This window comes from Homalodisca vitripennis, chromosome 1 (assembly GCF_021130785.1).
Source record: "Homalodisca vitripennis isolate AUS2020 chromosome 1, UT_GWSS_2.1, whole genome shotgun sequence".
NCBI classification, from domain to species: domain Eukaryota; kingdom Metazoa; phylum Arthropoda; class Insecta; order Hemiptera; family Cicadellidae; genus Homalodisca; species Homalodisca vitripennis.
In genome coordinates this window covers 139,856,116-139,877,178 of record NC_060207.1, presented here as the reverse complement: position 1 = coordinate 139,877,178, position 21,063 = coordinate 139,856,116, and the positions used below count along the sequence as shown (strand labels likewise).

The 21,063-nt window shown below is 32.5% G+C and overlaps 1 protein-coding gene across 1 annotated transcript; it reads left to right on the top strand.

The window, feature by feature from the left end:
• Positions 1 to 1,608: 1,608 nt before the first annotated feature.
• Positions 1,609 to 15,764, top strand: LOC124372081 (ADP-ribosylation factor-like protein 16). The gene is made up of 4 exons (XM_046830451.1): positions 1,609 to 1,817; positions 5,995 to 6,158; positions 13,714 to 13,881; positions 15,287 to 15,764. The coding sequence occupies exons 1-4, from the start codon at positions 1,808 to 1,810 to the stop codon at positions 15,464 to 15,466; spliced, it is 522 nt and encodes a 173-aa protein (XP_046686407.1). The 5' UTR covers positions 1,609 to 1,807; the 3' UTR covers positions 15,467 to 15,764.
• The last annotated feature ends 5,299 nt before the right edge of the window (positions 15,765 to 21,063 follow it).

Sequence of the window (21,063 nt, the reverse complement as noted above, 5' to 3'; positions counted from 1 at the left end):
AGAAATTAACTATCTTCTCCTCTAGCCTAAAAAACGTTTTGCTCTGTATCCCCGTGGTGGCACGTACTCCTTCACAAGAACTCCGTCATCCCAAAACCCCAGATTCGAAACAGTTTCAAAAACTTCTTCAGAAACATATATCTTGTAGGACTTTTAGGTGTTATACTTCGGTTTGGTTTGTTCAAAAACAACATTGGTGATGTTATCACTAGATAGATAGGATTCGATTTCAGATTTGTTAACTTTGAGACAAAAATCCACGACTTGTAGCAGTTTTAAGCCTAATTTCACCTTCAGTTTTTGTACCAAATATAGGTTTTCCTCGAGATTGATGCTTGCTAGTGTCAAAGTTTGTTGTCTGCTTAGAGTTCGGAGACATAGAGATAGGAAAACTTTTCACTTCTCGAGCGACAGTCCTTGCTATCATTCAGCAAATTATTTAAAAGGTAGGAGTACGTCAGATGTCGCATGGCAGGCTTCGACTAGAGTTGCATATAAAATATCTTAGCCAAATCCCATGAAGGTGAATTTACCCCCATCAAACGTGATGTTGCTTTTAAAATATTGAAGGTTCATGCATAATTTCAAGACTATAAATCAATTGATTTTGACATGTTATATAGAGAAACAGAACACAATTTCTTCAGTCTCTCCCATGGGTGACTTTGCAGACGCTAGCCAGTCTGCTCCAGAAATACTCCATTATTGGATTAATTCTCTAGCGACATTTCCAAGCTTAACATATGCAAGTTACATAAACCAATCAGGTAATGAATAATGATATATTGACATTTATTTCTAATTTTAGATTTAGAGAATTGGTAAACATAATTAAAATTAGGTTCTAGTACAATAAGTGAATGTATGGTACATAACTGCCCAGGTTTAACTTCCAAATCCAAATTAGGCCGCAATGCCACGCCAGCGGACCCACTGATCCGCCCGGAGTTTGGTTCGGACTTCAGTGATACCTCACATTTCCAAATCGGTGTCAAGATATTTAAGATTTAAAAACTAAAACTTCATACAATGTTACTTTTTATTTCGTGCCAAAGAAATAAGTAGAGTTATTTCCTTTTCAGAGGATTGTATTGGGACCCTCAGGGTTTTCTTAAGTTCGTTGCGTTGTCCGTCCATCTGTGTGTATATCCGTGTGTGTATTAACATGATATAAAGCTCCTAGAGACCTGAAACATGATATATATGTTTCTCTTGGTTGAAGAAAGAATTCAGTTGATTTTGAAGTCAATCGGTAAAAGGGCAGACCCTCTGTCTGTGTTATAACTCTTTCATTACGTCCGGTCTGGTCTGTTTTCCCAAACAAATTGGGGATGAAGACTTCCGGACCCCCCTGAGTACCTATGTCATTGCAAAAATATGAACGGTTAGTTTGATTTTACTTGTGGATTAATGCAGGAGCTTTCCGCAATTCATTAGATTAGTGATACTATAGAATTATACCATTTCTTGTAATTTTAGTCATTATTTAAAGGATACAGATACGTCGAGATTTATTGCAAATTTCCATTGTTTTGTCCCGTTTGGAAGTCATTACACGAAGTCCTCTATGGTACTACAGTCATGCTATGGATGCCAATATACCATTGCTTAGCAACTGAGGTAAACAGCTGAATGCGAAACAACAAGAACTTCACACCTCTTCCCTATTATGTTTATGTGAAATATCGCGTGAATATATGCTTTTATAGAAACATTTATTTCTTGTAGAACATCGTGCTTGAACGTAGGATGGGTTCCGTTATTAGTTATTGTTAAAACAATCTGATATTGGAATAAATCAAGTCATATGACACAAGGTACTGTGTAATATCATACTAATTGACTGAATTATTTTAAATTAGAACAGCCTTTAATTTTAGTACCGTTTAGATTAGAATATAAATCCTTATAACCTTTATAGGGTAGGGTACGATAAGCGGACCTGGTTTGGTTTTTTATATCGAAATTGGCAAATGATATTACTTAATCATAACCACGGATATAATCAATCGATACTGATTAATTGAACTATTAACAAATAATCTATATCGACAGCTGTAAACACTCTAAACTAATACATTTAGGATAATATTTCAATTTTACATTAGTAATTCTGATTATTAAAAATGGCAGTCAATCTTAGAAAACTAGACGTTGCTTTTTCGTGGCTTCACCATGTTGGACTCGTACCGAAAAACCCATTATGTGAAATTTGTGGGAAAGAAACAACTGTAACTGTGAGAGGAGTAAATATGGTCGGCTTCAGTTTTCCTAATTTTGGTCATAATAATTTGTTTGATCACTGTAAATATTAAATTCATATTTTAATTAAAAACATATGATTGTTATTTAGGACTATAGGTACTTTTATATCGATTGATAGTCTAGGATTTGAGATACGAATATTAGGTATCTATGACTATATTCTTCGATATAAAAAACTGGGCCCGCTTATTGTACCCTACCCCTTTTATAATCAATGTTGTATATAAAAGTAAGAATATAATATATAACAATATAATAGAGTCTTTTATTGTGATAAAACTTATATTTAACCCACAAAGCTATTATATTATTATTATTACCACTGATATACCAGTAAACTGAACTGTAATTAGAATTATTTTCTTTATTACAAATATTAACTACTTCAACTAGTAAAATAGAAATAGTTGTGAAATACATTTATTTGTAGTAATTTTTACCTTATTTAATAGAAGATATATACAAGTACAAAGCAGAAATATCACCTGTTTAAATTTAGAGTCTTGCTGATTTTTATTCAGTTTCTTGTACGCATTGTCTGTTGGTTGTTTATTTTTCTATGTCTGTTTGACCATTCACCAGTTCTGTACTTGCCATCATCTGTATTTTCAGATACCAGACATTGCTGAGATAATATATTCATTCCTAACATAACTATATGTGGCCTATATAATTAAACAACAAATGAATATTGTATTTTCTTTTTAGAAAGTATATGATGTATATTTTACAATATACATCATATTATGTTATTATTTAACATACATTATATGTTTTCATTACGATTGTGGCCATATATATTATATATTTGTAATTTTTGTCTGATATAAAAATGATATGAATATCTTAATAATCCAGTGTACTCTCATTTTGACATCTGTACTGAGACATTTTGTATAAAAATGAGAAAAATAAATTAAGAGAAATTAAAATTATTTTATGAAAGCAAGAATACAAATAATAAGCTGACATGAGTGCCTCTGGCAACAAATGACAAAATAACCCTCTAGATGGTACTTATCACTAAAGGATCGAATTTTACAAGGTCTGGTCAGTGGTCATGACCAGCCATTATTACGGTTAGTAAACACAACTTGATAGAACAAATTAATAAATATTATGCATTCATGTTTTAACTACAATTACCTACTATCATGCAAAATAAGAACATATAGTTTAACTTTTAATGTTCTACAACTTTGTTATTTTGTAATTTTCACTGCCTTAAACCTTATATTAAACTTCATTTTTTGTCATTTTCACCACCTCACCAAACCTTATACTGAACCTTATATTAAGCAACAGTTCAAGAATACTATTGCTTAATAGATTAATTTGAACCAAACAGTTTTGGATATAAGCAAATTAAAAAAAAAATGCAAACATTTTAAATCTCAATTTTCTACAAACATATTAAATAATTTAAGAAACAAAACCATAACTTTCATGAATTGAATAATTTAAATTATTCTAAATAGAAAAAAAACTACATAACCTTTCTAATTTCGTATGCATGTACAACTTACCTACACACCATCTGGGAATTTCCAAACACTCTAAATATAAGTTTCCTGATTTAAAAACATCAAAAGACAAAATCACACTCACACTCTTAGAAAATATGATGATCAGTATAAAAAATTCTAAAATTTTAAGTTTAGACTCAAATACAATTTTTAGGGAAGAGCCTATACTTGGTCCTAAAATGACTAACGCCTTCCTTGGATTTATCCCTGCAATCTGAGGCATCTACAAAAACAAATAAGATTGGTGGGCTCCATTTTCTAGTTTCTTAATATCACTCAGATACATACATAATTTTCCAAATTAAATAACAAGGGTTGAAGACACAGTAGTTGAATAATGGACTCCATTATCCAAAAGGCACTAGTACATGAGGATGTTGTTTGTGCTGTTCGGACCACAGAATGCTCAAATAAGCTGTAGGGTGCGTAAAACGTTGAGAACATAGATACAAAGATGCACATTACACAAATATAACTAAAATTACATTTCCATTTCCAATATTAAAATACATAGTTATTTATGATTCCCACCCTACAAGCATGTTCAGTTTTGTTCCGGACAAGCAAAATACGTTAATAATGTTGAAATTATGGATGTTAACACTTGCCATTAATCTCATTAATACCACATTTTTATTTCTTACGAAAATGTAATACTACGTTTCAAGGATTGAAATCTATCCTCCAAGGATTGAAATTGAGCATCCACAAAAATTTTAAATTAACTAATGTGTGGTAATTATTTCATTACTGTGCAACATAAGAAGTTTTATGTAAAAAAAAAAACTAAGCATATACCTTTGAGTCCAGGCTCTGAGACTGAATCCAAGTAATGTCACTGCACAGAGTCACTGCACTTCACAATCACATTTCAAATCATGTGGTGTCACGACGCATCATCTGAAACAAAAAGAACCGAAAGGTATCGGTCAAATGGTGTAAACTACAAACACCTTATGATTTTGTTCCGGATCTCAAAGTAATAGTGTGTGTTGAAGTTTTGTTGATCAGGGTTTGTGCGATTGTTGACAAACACCTATAATTTTCCACAAATTATACTTATTAATGTAACACAAGAAATATTGGTACTTTGGGATTATACCGACCACACCAGTATGAAGAACACAAAAATAGAAATTTATAGAAACAAACATGATAGAACGAAAACACAACTCTTCAATTACAAAATTACAAACTTACAAGCATTTCCAGGTATTGTGATCGGTATTGTTGTCGCTGTTATCTTATCTTTCTCGAGAATCCTGATTACGGCAGGCCGCGCGGCATCACGTGATTTGCACGGTACATAATTACCTTTCCATTACAATTCAATTTATATTTCTGATTAGCCCCTCTAGAATTTGATATTTTACTGATAGGTACTATCTCGAGGGATGTTTTTCTTAATCAGCCCGCGCTGATGGCCGGAGGCACTCGCATTTTGGGTGGCGGAATGTGATCAAGAATAAAAACAAGTTTTGAGTGTTTTTTAAATAAAGAGTTTAGTTTGGTAAATGTTTGTTTTTGTTGAATTTTTGTGTTTGGAGAAATGTAGAGGTAAAACACGGAAGTACAACAAAGCGATGCACCAGCTGAACGGGCGGCGAGACTCTGCAATCACGTTATCTACTAGACGCTCGACTTTGACCTCTGTCTGAGGATGGGGAGGGGTTTGCGATAAGACAATTCCTGTTTTATATTGACGAAATATTGTTCTACGCTAATCTAGTAATCAGTAGAAACGAAATGTGAAATAACAATTCATGTCTGGGTGTGGTCGGTATAATCCCAAAGTACCGAAATATTTTTGAATCTTTATTTCCATGTCACACGATTATTCTATTTTAAAATGTGAATTTTTACCAGTTCTTTTATATCCAACCATATTCCAATAATTATCAAAAACTAACAATGTCAAAAATTATTTAAAATGTACCTAGGAGGCCCTCTCTGTAGATTCTGCAGCTCCAATTAATAGTTTAGTTATTTAATGTTAAACGGTAGTATTAATATTGTAATCCAAACTACATGTAATAGCCCGTAGGAATCATTGAGCTACTATTGTTTAAAATACTTTAAATAGTGATTTTTATATGTTACCTTTCAGTTTGATGTAGATTATTAGTATTTCAATCACTTTCCTCTTATTTGTCTTACTTACACTATTTCTTTATACATAAAATTTATAATGGTATTTATACAGGTTGTGCTCCTAAAGCTACCTGCTTATGTCTGGGGCCTACAGGGTCGGGCAAGAGCCTATTGTTAAGGAGACTCCAGGATCGCCATGTGGTGGATCACACAACTGCTACTGTGCCCACTGTTGGCACCAACCTGGTTACTGTACCTCTTCCTGACCATACACAGGTCAAGTAGTATAATCTTATTATCAGTGGTCTTTCTAATAATTTAATTAGTTATTCTTTTATTATTATACAACCAAATAAACATATGGAATCAGGCCGTCATCCAAACCACTGTGTTTTGCAGCATGATATTGGCAGAAATCTGTTCAACAAGTTTGAGAGTTACTTTTGTATGGCATGTAAGATAGAATGGGTCAGGTAGCTACCTCTAGAAAATTTCTAAAATGGTAAACTTTTTCTACTTATTTTAAAGAACAAGAAGGTATCTTCTGGAGCGTACCCATATAGTTATTTAAGAATTCTGAAGAGCAGGAGTGATAATAGATTGGGGTAAGAGGATCTGCTTTTTCTCCTCTCCATGTAGGAAGGAAAACTCTGGCATTCTGAGGAGAAGAGCAATGCAATTGGGTGACCTCTTTCAAACAAAGTAACTGCCATTCAAGTTTCTTAACAGACGTTAAATCCACAAGTCATTGACAATGAGGAGAGAAACACTTGAATGTTTTTATAGAAAAGTTACTAACTAGAAGAGATGAAATTTCCTGATACAATGTTACTCAGTTACTGACTGTGAGATAAGATTCAGATTCAGATTCAGATCTTTATTGTCATTAGGCAACAATGGTGTAATAGACATGGTCAAAGTTTTACAATTATTGTCAATTATTACAACTTAAAAATCTTTCATACTCTTACAACAACTCTCTATCTTATAACATGGACTCATAAAAAACTGTCAACAAGCAGATATACAGTACAACAATTATTTAACAAAGATAAATCAACAACATCAACATAACAAGATGAAAACAAAAGATCAACAAATACACACAAATAACAAGGTAATAAATAGAATAATAAATACTTAATATTAATTAAAAATCAACAACTAAACACAAATAACAAAATAATAAATAGAATAATAAATAATTAATATTAATTAAAATCTTAAGTCACTAATATCACAGACCAGGTACTCATCAATGCTGTAAAAACACTTTTCTTTTAGCCATTTTGCTTAGAATAATTTTAAACCTATTAATACTAACTTCCCATGCACTTTCAGGTAACTTATTAAATAATTTAATTTTTATGTATATATGGCTCATTTTTGTTTTCTGTAGCCTTATAGAGAATTGGTAAAACATATGTCTCTGCCTTGTACTATAATTATGTACATCTTGACGGTTTTGATAATTACTTAAATTTTCTTTAACATTCAGTACACAGTTATAAATTTACATACATGGTAAGGTCATAATTTTAAGTTCTTTAAAAAATGGTAAGCACGAATTCCTATTACTTACATTTTTTATAACTCTTACAGCTTTCTTTTGCCATATAAAAGCTCTTTGTGATTCATTACTGCCTCCCCAAAGTGTTATTCCATAGTTTAAGTTACTATGAAAGAATGCATAGTAAGCTATTATGAGACTCTCTAAACTTACACAATTTCTCAATTTACGGAGCAAAAAACCACTCTTGATAATTTTGTGCAAAGCTGGTTGACATGACTTGACCAGCTAAGGGTACTATCCAAATATAGCCCAAGCAACTTTACCGGCCTAAAATTACGATATATGTCACTATTTAGAGAGAATTCAAAATTCTCTCTAAATAGTGGATTTCTCTCAGAAAAAAACAAATTCTCAAAGAACACGCAACAAATTTGGCACCACTAAATCCAAGGAAAAAACATGCTTGGTGGAATCATGACTGTGACGAAGTGCATGAAAGAAGGCATCGGGCTTGGTTGAAATTTCAATCTCATAAAACCGAAGAAAATGCCAATAACCTCAAGAACACAAGGAAACTATTCTCCAAAATTATTAGAAAATGTAAGAGACAATATGAAACACAGTTAATTAACTCTATAGAGAAGAATTACTATAAAACCAACTCTAGAGACTATTACAAAGCCTTTCATACACAATTACAAAAGTACAGCCCTCCGACATTATTGTTGAAAAACAAAAATGGAAAAACTGCACATAACAATAAGGAGAATGCTGAAATAATGGCAGAAGCATTTAAGGAACTCCTGAATTGTGAGGAACCGGAGGAAATTTTGGAAATCAACACTAATACTCCAATAAAAACCAAACCTGTAAATATTAACCCCCCTACAGTAAAAGAAGTTGAAACTGTACTTAAAGAATTGAAGAACTACAAAGCAGGTGGTGAAGACCAAATGTTTGCAGAGGTGTGGAAGTATGCTGGAGTATCTAGTCATACCTCTCTTCATATGATACTACAGAAAATTTGGATTACTGAGAAAATCAATGGACTATAGCTATAATTCATCCTTTGCACAAGAAAGGTCACAGATGTAATCCGGATAACTATAGAGGTATATCACTCCTCGATTGTACTTATAAGATTTTTTCAAAGATTCTCTACAACAGGATTAAGGACCAACTATATCAAGAACTTGGAGAATACCAAGGAGGATTCAGGCCTTGGAGAAGTTGTACAAAGCAAATAATTACACTAAAGTTAATTATGGCATATTATAAAAAACGAAATAAACAACTCTCGATAACATTTGTTGATTTCAAGAAAGCCTATGATTCCATTCATAGAATATCACTATTAAAAATAATGAGACATTTTGGACTTCACCCCAAATTAATTAAATTAATAGAACTAACATTAACTAGTACAAAGTCTAAAATAAAGTTTAGAGGAGAACTTTCAGAACCATTTCAGATAAAGACTGGCTTAAGACAAGGTGATGGATTATCACCGCTTCTTTTTAACTGTGCATTAGAGTACGTCATGAGGGAATGGGAAAGAAATAACCAAAAAAACATAAAGATTGGATATCAAAGGGACAACATTAATCTGAACTGTTTGGGGTTTGCTGATGACTTAGCTCTTTTGGCCAATGACATTCAGGAAACAAAACAGCAAATTAAATCTTTACAAGATATAGCTCAGAAAATTGGTTTAAAGATATCGTTTGAAAAAACAGAAGTTTTATTAACGCAGCCTCCACTTGCAAATAAAATAAGGTTGGACAACCACAATATAAAAATTGTGCAGAAATTTAAATACTTAGGAGAAGTAATCACTTATATATAACCTGAATGAAAAACCATCTTGGCAAAGTAAAATAGCCAAACTAACTAAGATTAAACATGCTACTAAGAATACGTATAATAAAAGATGTCTTTCAATAAATACAAAATTAAGACAATACAAAACAGTTGCTCTGCCACAAATTACATACGCAAGTGAAACAATATTTAAAACAACAAATACTATTGCAATAGATAAGGTTCTTAAGATGGAGAGAAGAATAGTCAGAACTTGCTTAAACAAAAACTATCAAGTAGACGGAGTTTGGAGACTAGCTTCCAATGAAACAGTCTACAAAAATATAGAACCTATTACAAGTATAATTAAAAAGAAACGAATATCATTCCTGGGGCATTTGTTGAGAACACCTGAAAATAGAATTAGCAGGAAAATAGTAGAAAAACTGTGATATAGTAAAAGTGACATTAAATGGATCACAGAATTAAGGGAAGATATGAGAGAGTTACAAATTACAGTAGAGGATTTAAAACACAAGACAAACACATTAAAGATATTAAATGACAAACACTCTACACTACAGCTGAAAAGAAACAAACAACGAAAAGGAAGAGTGGTTCCGGAGGAGGAAAGGAAATTACACTCGGAAAGGATGAAGAAATATTGGGTGGTTAAAAGAAGAAAGACTAGAAAATATAAAGTGACTAAAGTGGTCCAATGTAGGCCATAAAATTATAAATAAAATAAATAAATAAATTTAGAGAGAATACAATTTGTTCAGTTTTGTTCTTGTTTACTGATAAATAGTTTGCCTGAAACCACTCAAGTGCTATCCCCATAGAGTGTTCTTGCTCCGTTATGAGGTTTTTAAGATTATGTTGTTTATTAATGAATGTTGTGTCGTCAGCATATAAAACAGAAAAACATGGCATACTATAAGCAAAATCATTAATTGCAACTATAAATAAAAAAAGGCCCAAGTACAGAACCTTGAGGGACCCCAATTTTTACATTTTTAAATTCAGATTTATCATTACCTTGAACAACCATTTGTTTCCTATCACTAAGGTATGACTTAAACAACTCTAATTCCTTATTTCTTATTCCGTACACATGTAACTTTTTTATTAACAGTTCATGAGAAAGACAATCAAAAGCCTTTGACAAATCAATTAGTGTGGCACATGTAATACTTTTTTCTTCAAAATTAAACAATATATTTTCAACAACTTTTTCTACAGCCTTGATTGTATTTAGTCCTGGCAAGAAACCAAATTGCTCTTTACAAAGGAGTTTGTTATGGTGGAAAAAAATGTATAATTGCTCTTTGATACAATACTCAAATATTTTACTAAATATAGGTACAAGAGATATTGGCCTATAATTTTCTGGAGATTTTTTATCACCTTTTTTAAAGATAGGTATTGTTTTTGTAACTTTAAGAGCTAATGGAAATACACCTTGTTCCAACATTAAATTATAAAGTATAGTTAAAGGCTCTACTATTATGTGTATAATATTCTTAACAAGAGTATTAGAAAAACCATGTAAGTCTTGACTATTTGAGGAGCTGAGTTTGTTGACACAATATAAAACATCCTTTACAAGAATATATTTCCACTTAAAATGAGGTATTACACTTCCATGTCCTATAACATAATCGTTAACCATTTCAATAGCGTGACTGTAATTTAAAGAGGTTAAATCTGTATTACTAATTTGGGAGGCAACTTTGATAAAATAATTATTGAAATCATTAGATGGAATTTGCACGTCATGCATTTTTACTTCATTATTACTCTCAGATCTTATTACCCTCCATGCTGCCTTACATTTATTTGTTGAACTATTAATATAGTGTTCATTTGCTGATATCTTAGCTTGTTTTATTTGTTTTTTGTACTCATGTTTAGCTTTCATATGCTCTCTTATGATCCCTTTCATTGACAGTACCTTTACTACTCTTAAAAACATCATATAAGTACATAGTATAGTCCCTATTTTTTTTTAATTCAGGTGTAAACCACTTAACTAATGGTTTGCCTTTAACTGAGTTAGAATTAAAATTTTTTACAACGCAGCATTCTTCATAAGAAGTTGTCAACAGTTTAATAAAATAAGCAAAAGCATCGTCAACATTATCATACCTGGCCAAAATTTGCCAATTTATCTCCAGCAGCTTTTCTTTATATTTCTCTAAAGCAGTAGAATTCAAAACTTTAACCTTGTGTACTGTATTTGGAGCTTTAATTTGATACAAAGATGTACTATCATAAAATAGAGCAAAAACACCATCATGATCGGCCAAGTCAGGTTGTAGTACATGATATTTTACACTATTTTTTGGCTTGTCCGTTATAATATTGTCCAGGCAAGCATTGTAACGTGTACACTGTGTATTAAGACAATATAAATTATAAGATCTTAACAAGTTAAGGAATGATACAGTTTGAAGATTTTCTTTTATTATGTCAATGTTAAAGTCTCCTGTTAGAATTAAGTTATTTTTATATTTATCAAATAAAAATTTAAGAAACTTTCCAAGTAAAAAAAGAAAAAGATGAATATTTGAATCAGGAGTGCGATAAATTGTTGCAACAACCGTATTTACTGAAGGTATAAATATAGTTGAGACTTCAAAAACATTATTGGAACAAAAAGTATCTACATTAATAACTTTAAAATCTATACCTTGTTTAACAAAAATACTGCATCCTCCTCGAATATAAGGAAGTTGCCTACAAAAACAGCTGGCTAAATTATAACCCTTTGGTACATACAAAGAGGTTTCATCTCCATTTAACCAGTGTTCATTTAGTGTTAAAATGTCACAACTTAATTTATCGAGCCATAGTTCTAACATTCCTAACTTATTCCTAATTGACTGAATGTTTTGGTGGTATACACTAAATGCTAGTCCAGTCACATCGGAGACTGAGGTGCTTCTTGATTTTCGTTTCCCGAACAGGTTGCTCCAACATTATTTTGAAGCTGAGGTTCCGGTGTTGATGTAAAAGATCTGGTTTCCTTCAATGCATAATTTATTCTCTCTGCTAACCATTGTTTTCCTTTAAAATTTAAATGTAAGCCATGACGAGTATGTAGATGTCTGGCTGATTTACTTGCTTCCACTAGAGTAGTATTAACATACTTATCACTAAGTTCTTTCAGAAGTTTATTAGTCTTTTTAATTTCTTCATTGACACAAGACCACTCTTCTAGATCATACCTAAGAGGCAAGTCAACCAAGACTATTTTGGCATCATTAGTTTTGTCGAGAGTCTCTTTAATGCATTCAACTGCAGCCTGAGCCTCATTTACAGCAACATCATTGGTTCCTGATATTATCACAAGCACATCGTCCTGGGTTAACTTTTCTCCTTCTATATTATGATAGGCTAATACTTGTCTAGTTCGTCCACCTGGTTTTACAAAGCCTACTGCCTCATACTCATCTTGACAGTTGTTTATGTTCCATGTCAAACCTTTTCCATGACTGTCTGCACACAGAAGAATTTTTTTCTTCTTGTTTACTGATTTGGCTACATCATGTTGTTTTTCCAAGGTTTCATCTTCCTCTTCCGATAGTACACTATAACGATTTTCTAGTAAAACATTTTGTTCAATATTATTATAATTTTTGCGAGTAAGTATAGAAAGTGATAGAAAAATGCAGAAGTGTGAAGCAATGATGTAAAAACGAGCTGAAGTTTGAAACAGCTAATGCACACCACGGCTGAAGCGATATTTACTTCCCTCAGCTGTAAGTTCAGACCATAAACATTCTAAACACATTTCCATCCAGTGTCTCAAACTGTAGTACAGGGCTTACAGACAACAAAGTTGGAATTGTCACCATCGAAAAAAAACTTATCATGAAATAAGTCTGCTCAAGGAAAAAGTAATGTATTATAACAGTGAGTTTTAAGAGTGAGTTTAAAAGCGTTGTTTTACCTGCTTTCACCAACTATTACATCACCCTTTACACAGATGTTTTGAGTTAATCCTTATTCAAATAAAACATATACACAACTAATAAATTTCCGATTGTTTGAAAATAATACCATGTTAGATTCCTAAAATAATGACTATATGGTACTTCATTATAACACATTTAATTTATTGTTGAAATACAGTACACATTGCATTAATTAACACATTTACTGCTACACTTATCATGTACTGACTTTGGTATGTTACATTCAACGTAATCAGTATGTTAAACCATGATACATCACTGTAGCTACAGAATACGTTATTAACTCCTTCACTGTGATAATAGTCATATACCAACTTTAGGGCAGCCAGAATAGTAGTAGGTTACATTAACCACAGTCAATGAGTTAATGAAGTATGAATACATAGTACAACAAGATTTGAAGATATAGTTGTAAAAATAATGTACATCACAATAATAACCACTTATTAATAATTAATAGTGTTAGTAGTTAATATTTCATAGACAATAAGCAGCTGCTTGTGCAGAACGTTAATTGTTGACAGTTCACTTACATCAGGTAACTATCCGAGAGCTGGGGGGCTCCATGGCTCCAATCTGGCACCATTACTTCCAAAATATTACCAGAGTGATGTTTGTGGTTGACGCAAGCAACCTTTGCCAGATAGCGGCCGCAGGAGTTCTCCTTTACACCATACTGTCAGAGCCTCAGTTACAGAATGTTAAGGTATTAATATTGTCTTACATATCTGATTCTAGAAGCTTTGCATAGTATTGATAAATCAAAACTTGTAGAGTATTAATAGCCCAATGCTGCCTCTTGACTCCTTAGTCGTGGATGAGAGCTCATTGTGAACAATTTTAGGTTTCATTACTCTACAGTGCAAACAGGGATTTTTTGTTACTGTAATAATGGATTTCATGGATATATTTTCAGCTACATTATAATATTGAGCTGTTTAGGAATGTATAAATTCTAACAGCCACAGCTGCTAGTAAAGAACCATCTAGACAAGACCAAGTATGAATATAAAACTTTGAAAACAGATTAAGTAATCCTTGCATGAGTTGTACTGCTGCGCTTAGCATAGCTCACCACTCTGTGTCATATGTTATACCTGGAATGATGAATAAATAGAAGAAACATGGTATAGTACAGCATGGTGGTATTAGTATTTTCCATTTAGTTGATGTACCTTTGTATCCACACACTCTGTGACATGTGCAATCTCTTCTAGTGACACTAGAGAAGCTGATAACTTCATGAGTGTGTGATGGTATAATAGTTAACAGTTATAGGTAGAAATAATCCCTTTCAGCATTGTCTGTGAGTTGAAGTAGATTTCAATCTGTTGCTGACATGCTATTTATTTTTGGTTTTTTGTTGTCTATGACAATTAGTGCATATATTATATATGCTTGTATTATAAAATATTTTTAATACCTTCTGAAGTATTAGTTTTATAGCAACAGTGTAGGAAATACTCCACTTGAAATATCTATTCTGGATTATTTTTAGTATGAATTTCTTAGGAATTAAGTTAATTATTTGGGTAATGTTTTGTTATTTGGGCCAACCATTGGTTGACCTATCACTCCTCTGAATACTTTGACCCAAGTGTCATTCCTAGAAGGTTGTTATGTGGGCATGGTTTAAAAAGCCATGAAATGTTGTAAAGATATGAAAAAAATTTCCGAAATCACGTAATGCTTCTGATTGCAAAAAGGAGAATTTTCATTAAAATGTAGCCAAAATTTTGTCCACTTGTGTAAAATTAATACATATATGGAAAATGAACATAGTATGTAATATTGTACGCTTTTTACAACAAATAAGTGTAACCTGAAGTACTAACTTGTAATTATATAAATGAATAGTAACTGTACTTTCAAAAACTTCTTTGTCAGACCTAGATTAGAAAAGAATTAATTACTGGATATTCCAGAAAAGTGAAATTTTTTAAGTTTTTCAAAGTGCTATGACGGTTTGATAATATGGAAAGAGGCATCAAGAACTGTACCGTTAAAGTGAGGTTGAGGATTAACACAGTTAGGAAAATGTAATTTTTTAAAACTATTTAAACAAGTATTTATTTAATAATAGTAATCTAATTTCAATGCATGTTTTACAGGTTTTAATGGTTTTGGCAAAAATGGATGCATCCTACAGACAGATGCGCAATGAGGCTTTACTGATGCTGCAGTACAGAAGACTGAAGCAAGAGGTTCCTCAACACATCACTACTGCAGAAGTCAGTGCCACCACTGGTGAAGGGTTGAACATGATTATCGCTTGGCTTGGTGAAAAATAATTACATTTCAGAGCTTTATACAATTTAATAGTTTTCTTTCTTTTGCTTATAGATTATTATATAATTTTGTTGAAGTATAAAAGTGGCATCGGGGAAACTGTTGAGGAAATTTATTTTATGAGAATGAAATATTGAGCTTTGAACTACATTCAATCAGTTTTGGTTTACCCAATTTTGCTATTTATTCCAAAAGAATTATACAATAACATTCAATTGTATAAAGGAACTTCAGACATTTCAACAGGTTTGTCTGTAGTCAATAATTATATTATTAAATTGTTTTTATTTGTGTGGTTAATCTTTTTTTCCTGTTGTAACAATTAATTGTTAACCAAAACAAAAAATGTATATCATATATAGTCATACCTTCTCCAACTTACAGACATCAAGAAAATAACTGTAGATAAACCACTCGCAAAGAAACTTGTGCAGAAGCAAAGATTTGAGCAACACCACGCAGGAGAGCCCCCTCGGGCGTGGGAGGGTGGAGGGATGTGTGGTGGGGAGTGGGACCAGCATCTTCTTGTCATGGTTTATTATAGGTCAACTGCTATTAAAGAAACCTGCGCAGAAGCAAATTTCTGAGCAGTACCGCGCAGGAGGGGCCCCCTCGGGCGTGGGAGGGTGGAGGGATGTGTGGTGGGGAGTGGGACCAGCATCTTCTTGTCATGGTTTATTATAGGTCAACTGCTATTAAAGAAACCTGCGCAGAAGCAAATTTCTGAGCAGTACCGCGCAGGAGGGGCCCCCTCCATTGGGAAGTTGGGGTGGGGAGTGGGACCAGCACCTTCTTGAATCTGTTTATCAGCTGTGTGGAACGTGTTTCGCTCTCACAGTTTTGTTTACACTGTAGCTACTTTACCTGTTCTATAACTATATATTTTTGTGTGTGTAGGCATATACAAGTGTCGCAGTCTAAGTGTAAAATATTAATTGAACAGATTAATGTAGTCATAGATGTATGCAAGAAGCTGCTTTGTATTTTGTTTTGAGGTTAGCCGTGCAGTGGCAGTGGCCATTAGAAATCTGTCGTTCAATTCGAACGGGTCAGTTAAGTGAACAACTGATCCGGATCAGAGTGTTTCAAAAGACCCATTCACTTTGAAAGTGTTGTTCAATTTTGCCTGGCAACTGAATAAATTTGATACTTTTTTCCAAATCAGGTATATGAAGTAAAATGAAAATGGTTTATTTTCTCAAAAATAGTACACTAAATATTGGAACTCAAAACTAATAATAGAACAAATGATATTATAAGTAAAAAAAATAGTAGTTTTGTAATTTTTGAGATAATTAACCCTTAAAGCGCTAATTTAAATTACTGTCAAACGCTAAGACATAAAAAAATATTTTTTTTAAAATTTCCCAATGCTAATTTTTGTTTCATATTCCTTGGTATTACCTTTATAAGAAAAAATAATAAACATGTAATATTACATATTTTTGAGAATTTTATACACACGAAAACATTTGAAATTTTGAATAAACTGCATTGCAGGATAATGTACATAGGAACAATATTTGACAGATTACATTACATTTATACAGGTTATTTATAATAAGTAAATTGTAACTGAAGTTTCTGTATAATTAGTACATAAAAATAAATAAGTTCAGTATAAAATTTTGAAATGTAATAATACGAAATTCAACACAAACTTATTTATACGATAGCCTACAAGGGAAATGAAACAAATATTGTAGTTATAAACCTTATTTATTTAGAATAAATAAATTGGACATGTATGGTGAAACTGGTATAAAATACAAAACAAATAATAGGGAAAAAATATTACACATAATATACCAAAAATGCGCTCAAACTACGTTGTTCGTAGTAACATGATAAAAGTTGGATTAGCCATTATAACAAAAAATTATACTAAATGTTAGTAAAACAAACTAAAACACTATTAGAATAACAACGGACTGATTCAAAACACTTATAACCAACATACGACCAACACACACGTAGTTAAACAGCTGAATGAAACGAACGCGTCTGTAGGCGTATGCCGCGTCACAGGCCTTACAAAAAATGGCGGCGATTGCTTTCAACCCGAGTAGATAGCGTTACAATGTCCACCAACGGTGACAAAGCGTTTTGTCTAGTCCCGACAGTCGAAAGGAATATCGATCTGTTCTCTTACGGAAGTTTTAACATCTAATTCTTCTCCATTTCAAAAGTAAAGCTTTTGCCTTTGTAGACGTTATCCGCGTTTAAAGCATCGGCAGTTCCGCGTCTATAGGCGTTAGCCGCGTTGGAAGGGTTAAATGGTTATAGAATTTATTTTTAATCCGGCTGGGTGGCAGTGACAACAGTGACTACGCAGGCAATTGATGAGTCACATTGATAATGATACGTAACTGAGTATAAATCTAGTTTTGCTGCACTGTCGTATGAAGTATTAGTTATGGTAATTATAGTGAAGGACAAACCAAATAACAATAAATAGTGAGGAAGGGTTACAAGTTCAGCGATAACAAGGGACAATAAGTCTATATACTTCTTCGCCATCTAACGATAGTAACAAATCCTTCACACGTTTTTAAACCAGTAAAGATTAGGTAATTGAAACACATTAGCGAAGTTGTAACTCAAACCCACGTTACGGTACAAAACATGAGAAATATAATAAAAATTTATTACGCGGAATGTTTTTTTAAAATATAGAAATTGTAAAGCTGACTTGTTGAATCAAAGTTGGGATTGAACAAAAGCAAAATAGGCCACTTTAATTTCCTTATCTGTGAGTACTTCTCGTAACTATCTGAAGGCAAAAATGTACTTGCGGATTTTATTTTTCAAAAAATGAATGTGTTTTGACACACTCACATTATGATGTGAATGTTTTTAAATATACTTGCAGGTATTAAATCGTGTCCAGGAGCAGAATTTACTCTCAAACTGTGCAGGGTCAATCTAAGAGGAGGCGTTCTGTGTAGTAGTGTGCGTATTATTATTTTAATGAATCGTTAAAACTTATAGTCAACCTGGGTATTATGAAAAGTGGTGGGAACTTAATCGGTTGAATGTATAAAATGTGTTATTTATAAAAATAAATTATTTTCAAACGAGAAATGTATCTGTTCGATGTTTAGTAATTTACTGAAACATTTGTAGTGAAATAACCTTATGATAAATCAAAGGCATATCAATCAACCAAGTCCATTGTTCATAAGTATTAACATTTAAAATATTTAGTATTGTATAAAGTAACATACAATTAATTATTTTTTAATCAGTTGTAATAATAATATTTATATTTACATTTACTAGATTCCTGAATACATACTGTTGTGAATACAATACATTTACAGTTATACAGGGTGATTCATGAAGTTCTCCCCCCACTTCTACAGCACATTGTACTAGTAAAAATAATGAAAAAATGTTATATAAACATAGGTCCGAAAAAGCTTCGTTAGCGAGTTACAGCTAGCGAAAGATTTCGCCTGAATTCCTGGGTAAAGAGGAAAATAAAGCCATACTGAACTTTTGGAAAGGTTAATTAAGTAAGAAATATCGTGGATTCTTATGTATTTTTACCTGATAAAGCTACTAAAATACGTTTCAGAACTGTACCTGTAGTAGTTTTTGAGGGATTCAGGGTTAAATGCAAAAAATTGGGGCACGAAACAATGTTTTTTTAAGTTTGATGTACAATAACTTTGTTAAATTGGTAATAAATACATAAAATCAACAAACATTAATTGTAGAGAAGTTAATTATGAGAAAATTGATATAATCAAAGTCTAAAATAAAACAGAAATAAGTACCAAAAAATCGATTTTATTCAGTATAATACATTACTAGTTTTAAGCAAAATTAATCAGGTTGGGCCAACCGTACGCATCTTTTTATAATAGATGTTCGAAAATGAGGCCATCATTATCAATACATTTTGCAGCACATTTGTGTATTGCTTTTGTTGCATTTCTTAATTTTTCAGGACTTCCCTGTATCTGCACAGCCGAATCCATAATACGGGCAATTCATTCATCACGAGAATTCACTTTTGTTTTGTATACAATGTCTTTCATCCATCCCCAGATGCAATAATCCAATGGAGATAGATCTGATGATCTTGGTGGCCAAGGGTGAGGCCCTCCACGACCAATCCAGTGTCCAGGAAATTGATGATTTAAGTAAGCAGAAACGGCACGTGAAAAGTGGGGAGGTGCTCCGTCATGCTGGAAGTACAAATTTTGTCTGAGATGTAAAGGAACATTCTCTAACAGCTGCGGCAACTCTTCTTGAAGGAAATGCAAATAGAACTCAGCATTTAGGCGTCCAGGTAATATGAAAGGTCCAATCAGCCGATTGTGCAAAAGGCCACACCAGACATTGACGCTAAATCGGTGTTGAAAGTTCTGTTCCACTACCTCATGTGGATTTTCTTCTGCCCATGAGTGTTCATTGTGCAAGTTATTGACACCATCCCGAATGAATTGTGCCTCATCCGTAAACAAAATACGCTTGTAGAGTTGATTATTAATATTCAAAAAGTTGCAAAACTCCAAGCGAAGCGGACCATCCCCTAGCTGTAGATGTTGAACCTTTTGTTTATGAAACGGATAAAATTTGTTTCGATTAAGTGACCTCCACACCGTTGACTGCGAAACTCCTATCCGCCTAGAAATACGTCGTGTACTTACACCTGGACTGCGATGAACAGCATTAATAACAATATCATCATCAAGTTGGACAGCTCGTTCATAATTGGTTCTAGTACTTGGTAGTGATCCTGTTTCCCGAAGAGTACGAAAAGTTCCTGAAATTGTTTTGGTATCTGGAATCCTCCTATTAGGGTAACGTAGTTCATATTCTTCTACAGCAGCTCTAGCAGTAACCCAAAATAAAAACCATATCAGCGTATTCCTCTGATGTAAATAAGTAAGGCATTTTTTCGCTGAATAAACAATCGAATTATAACTCACAGAAAAATTGCATTTAATAACACGATTTACAGAACCCGATCTCCTGCTGTAGCTTGAAAAACACCACTAATACACAGTTCTAACGTAACAGTACAGAATATCATTGTTGATCAGCTGTTATTCGTGCGTTACCAACTTAGAAATTATTAATAAAACAAAAAACTGCATTTCAATGATTAGTAAACAATAATGGGAAAATGTTTGCTTCATTTATTTTCGAACATTTGATGTAAATTTTTATTTAAAAAAAAAATACAACGTAATAAAACGTGATATTTTTATTTACAAACAAATTTATTTAACAGTTAATCTTGTTTTCTCAATTTATCTCATCATTAAGGAACAAACATTTTGTTTTTGTTTTATTTTGACTAAATACCGTACGGTATTTCTTTACAGCTAGTAATGTATTATACTGAATAAAATTGATTTTTTGGTACTTATTTCTGTTTTATTTTAGACTTTGATTATATCAATGTTTTCAGAATTTAATTCTGTACAATTAATGTTTGTTGATTTTATGTATTTATTACCAATTTAACAAAGTTATTGTACATCAAACTTAAAAAAAACATTGTTTCGTGCCCCAATTTTTTGCATTTAACCCTGAATCCCTTAAAACCTACTACAGGTACAGTTCTGAAACCTATTTTATT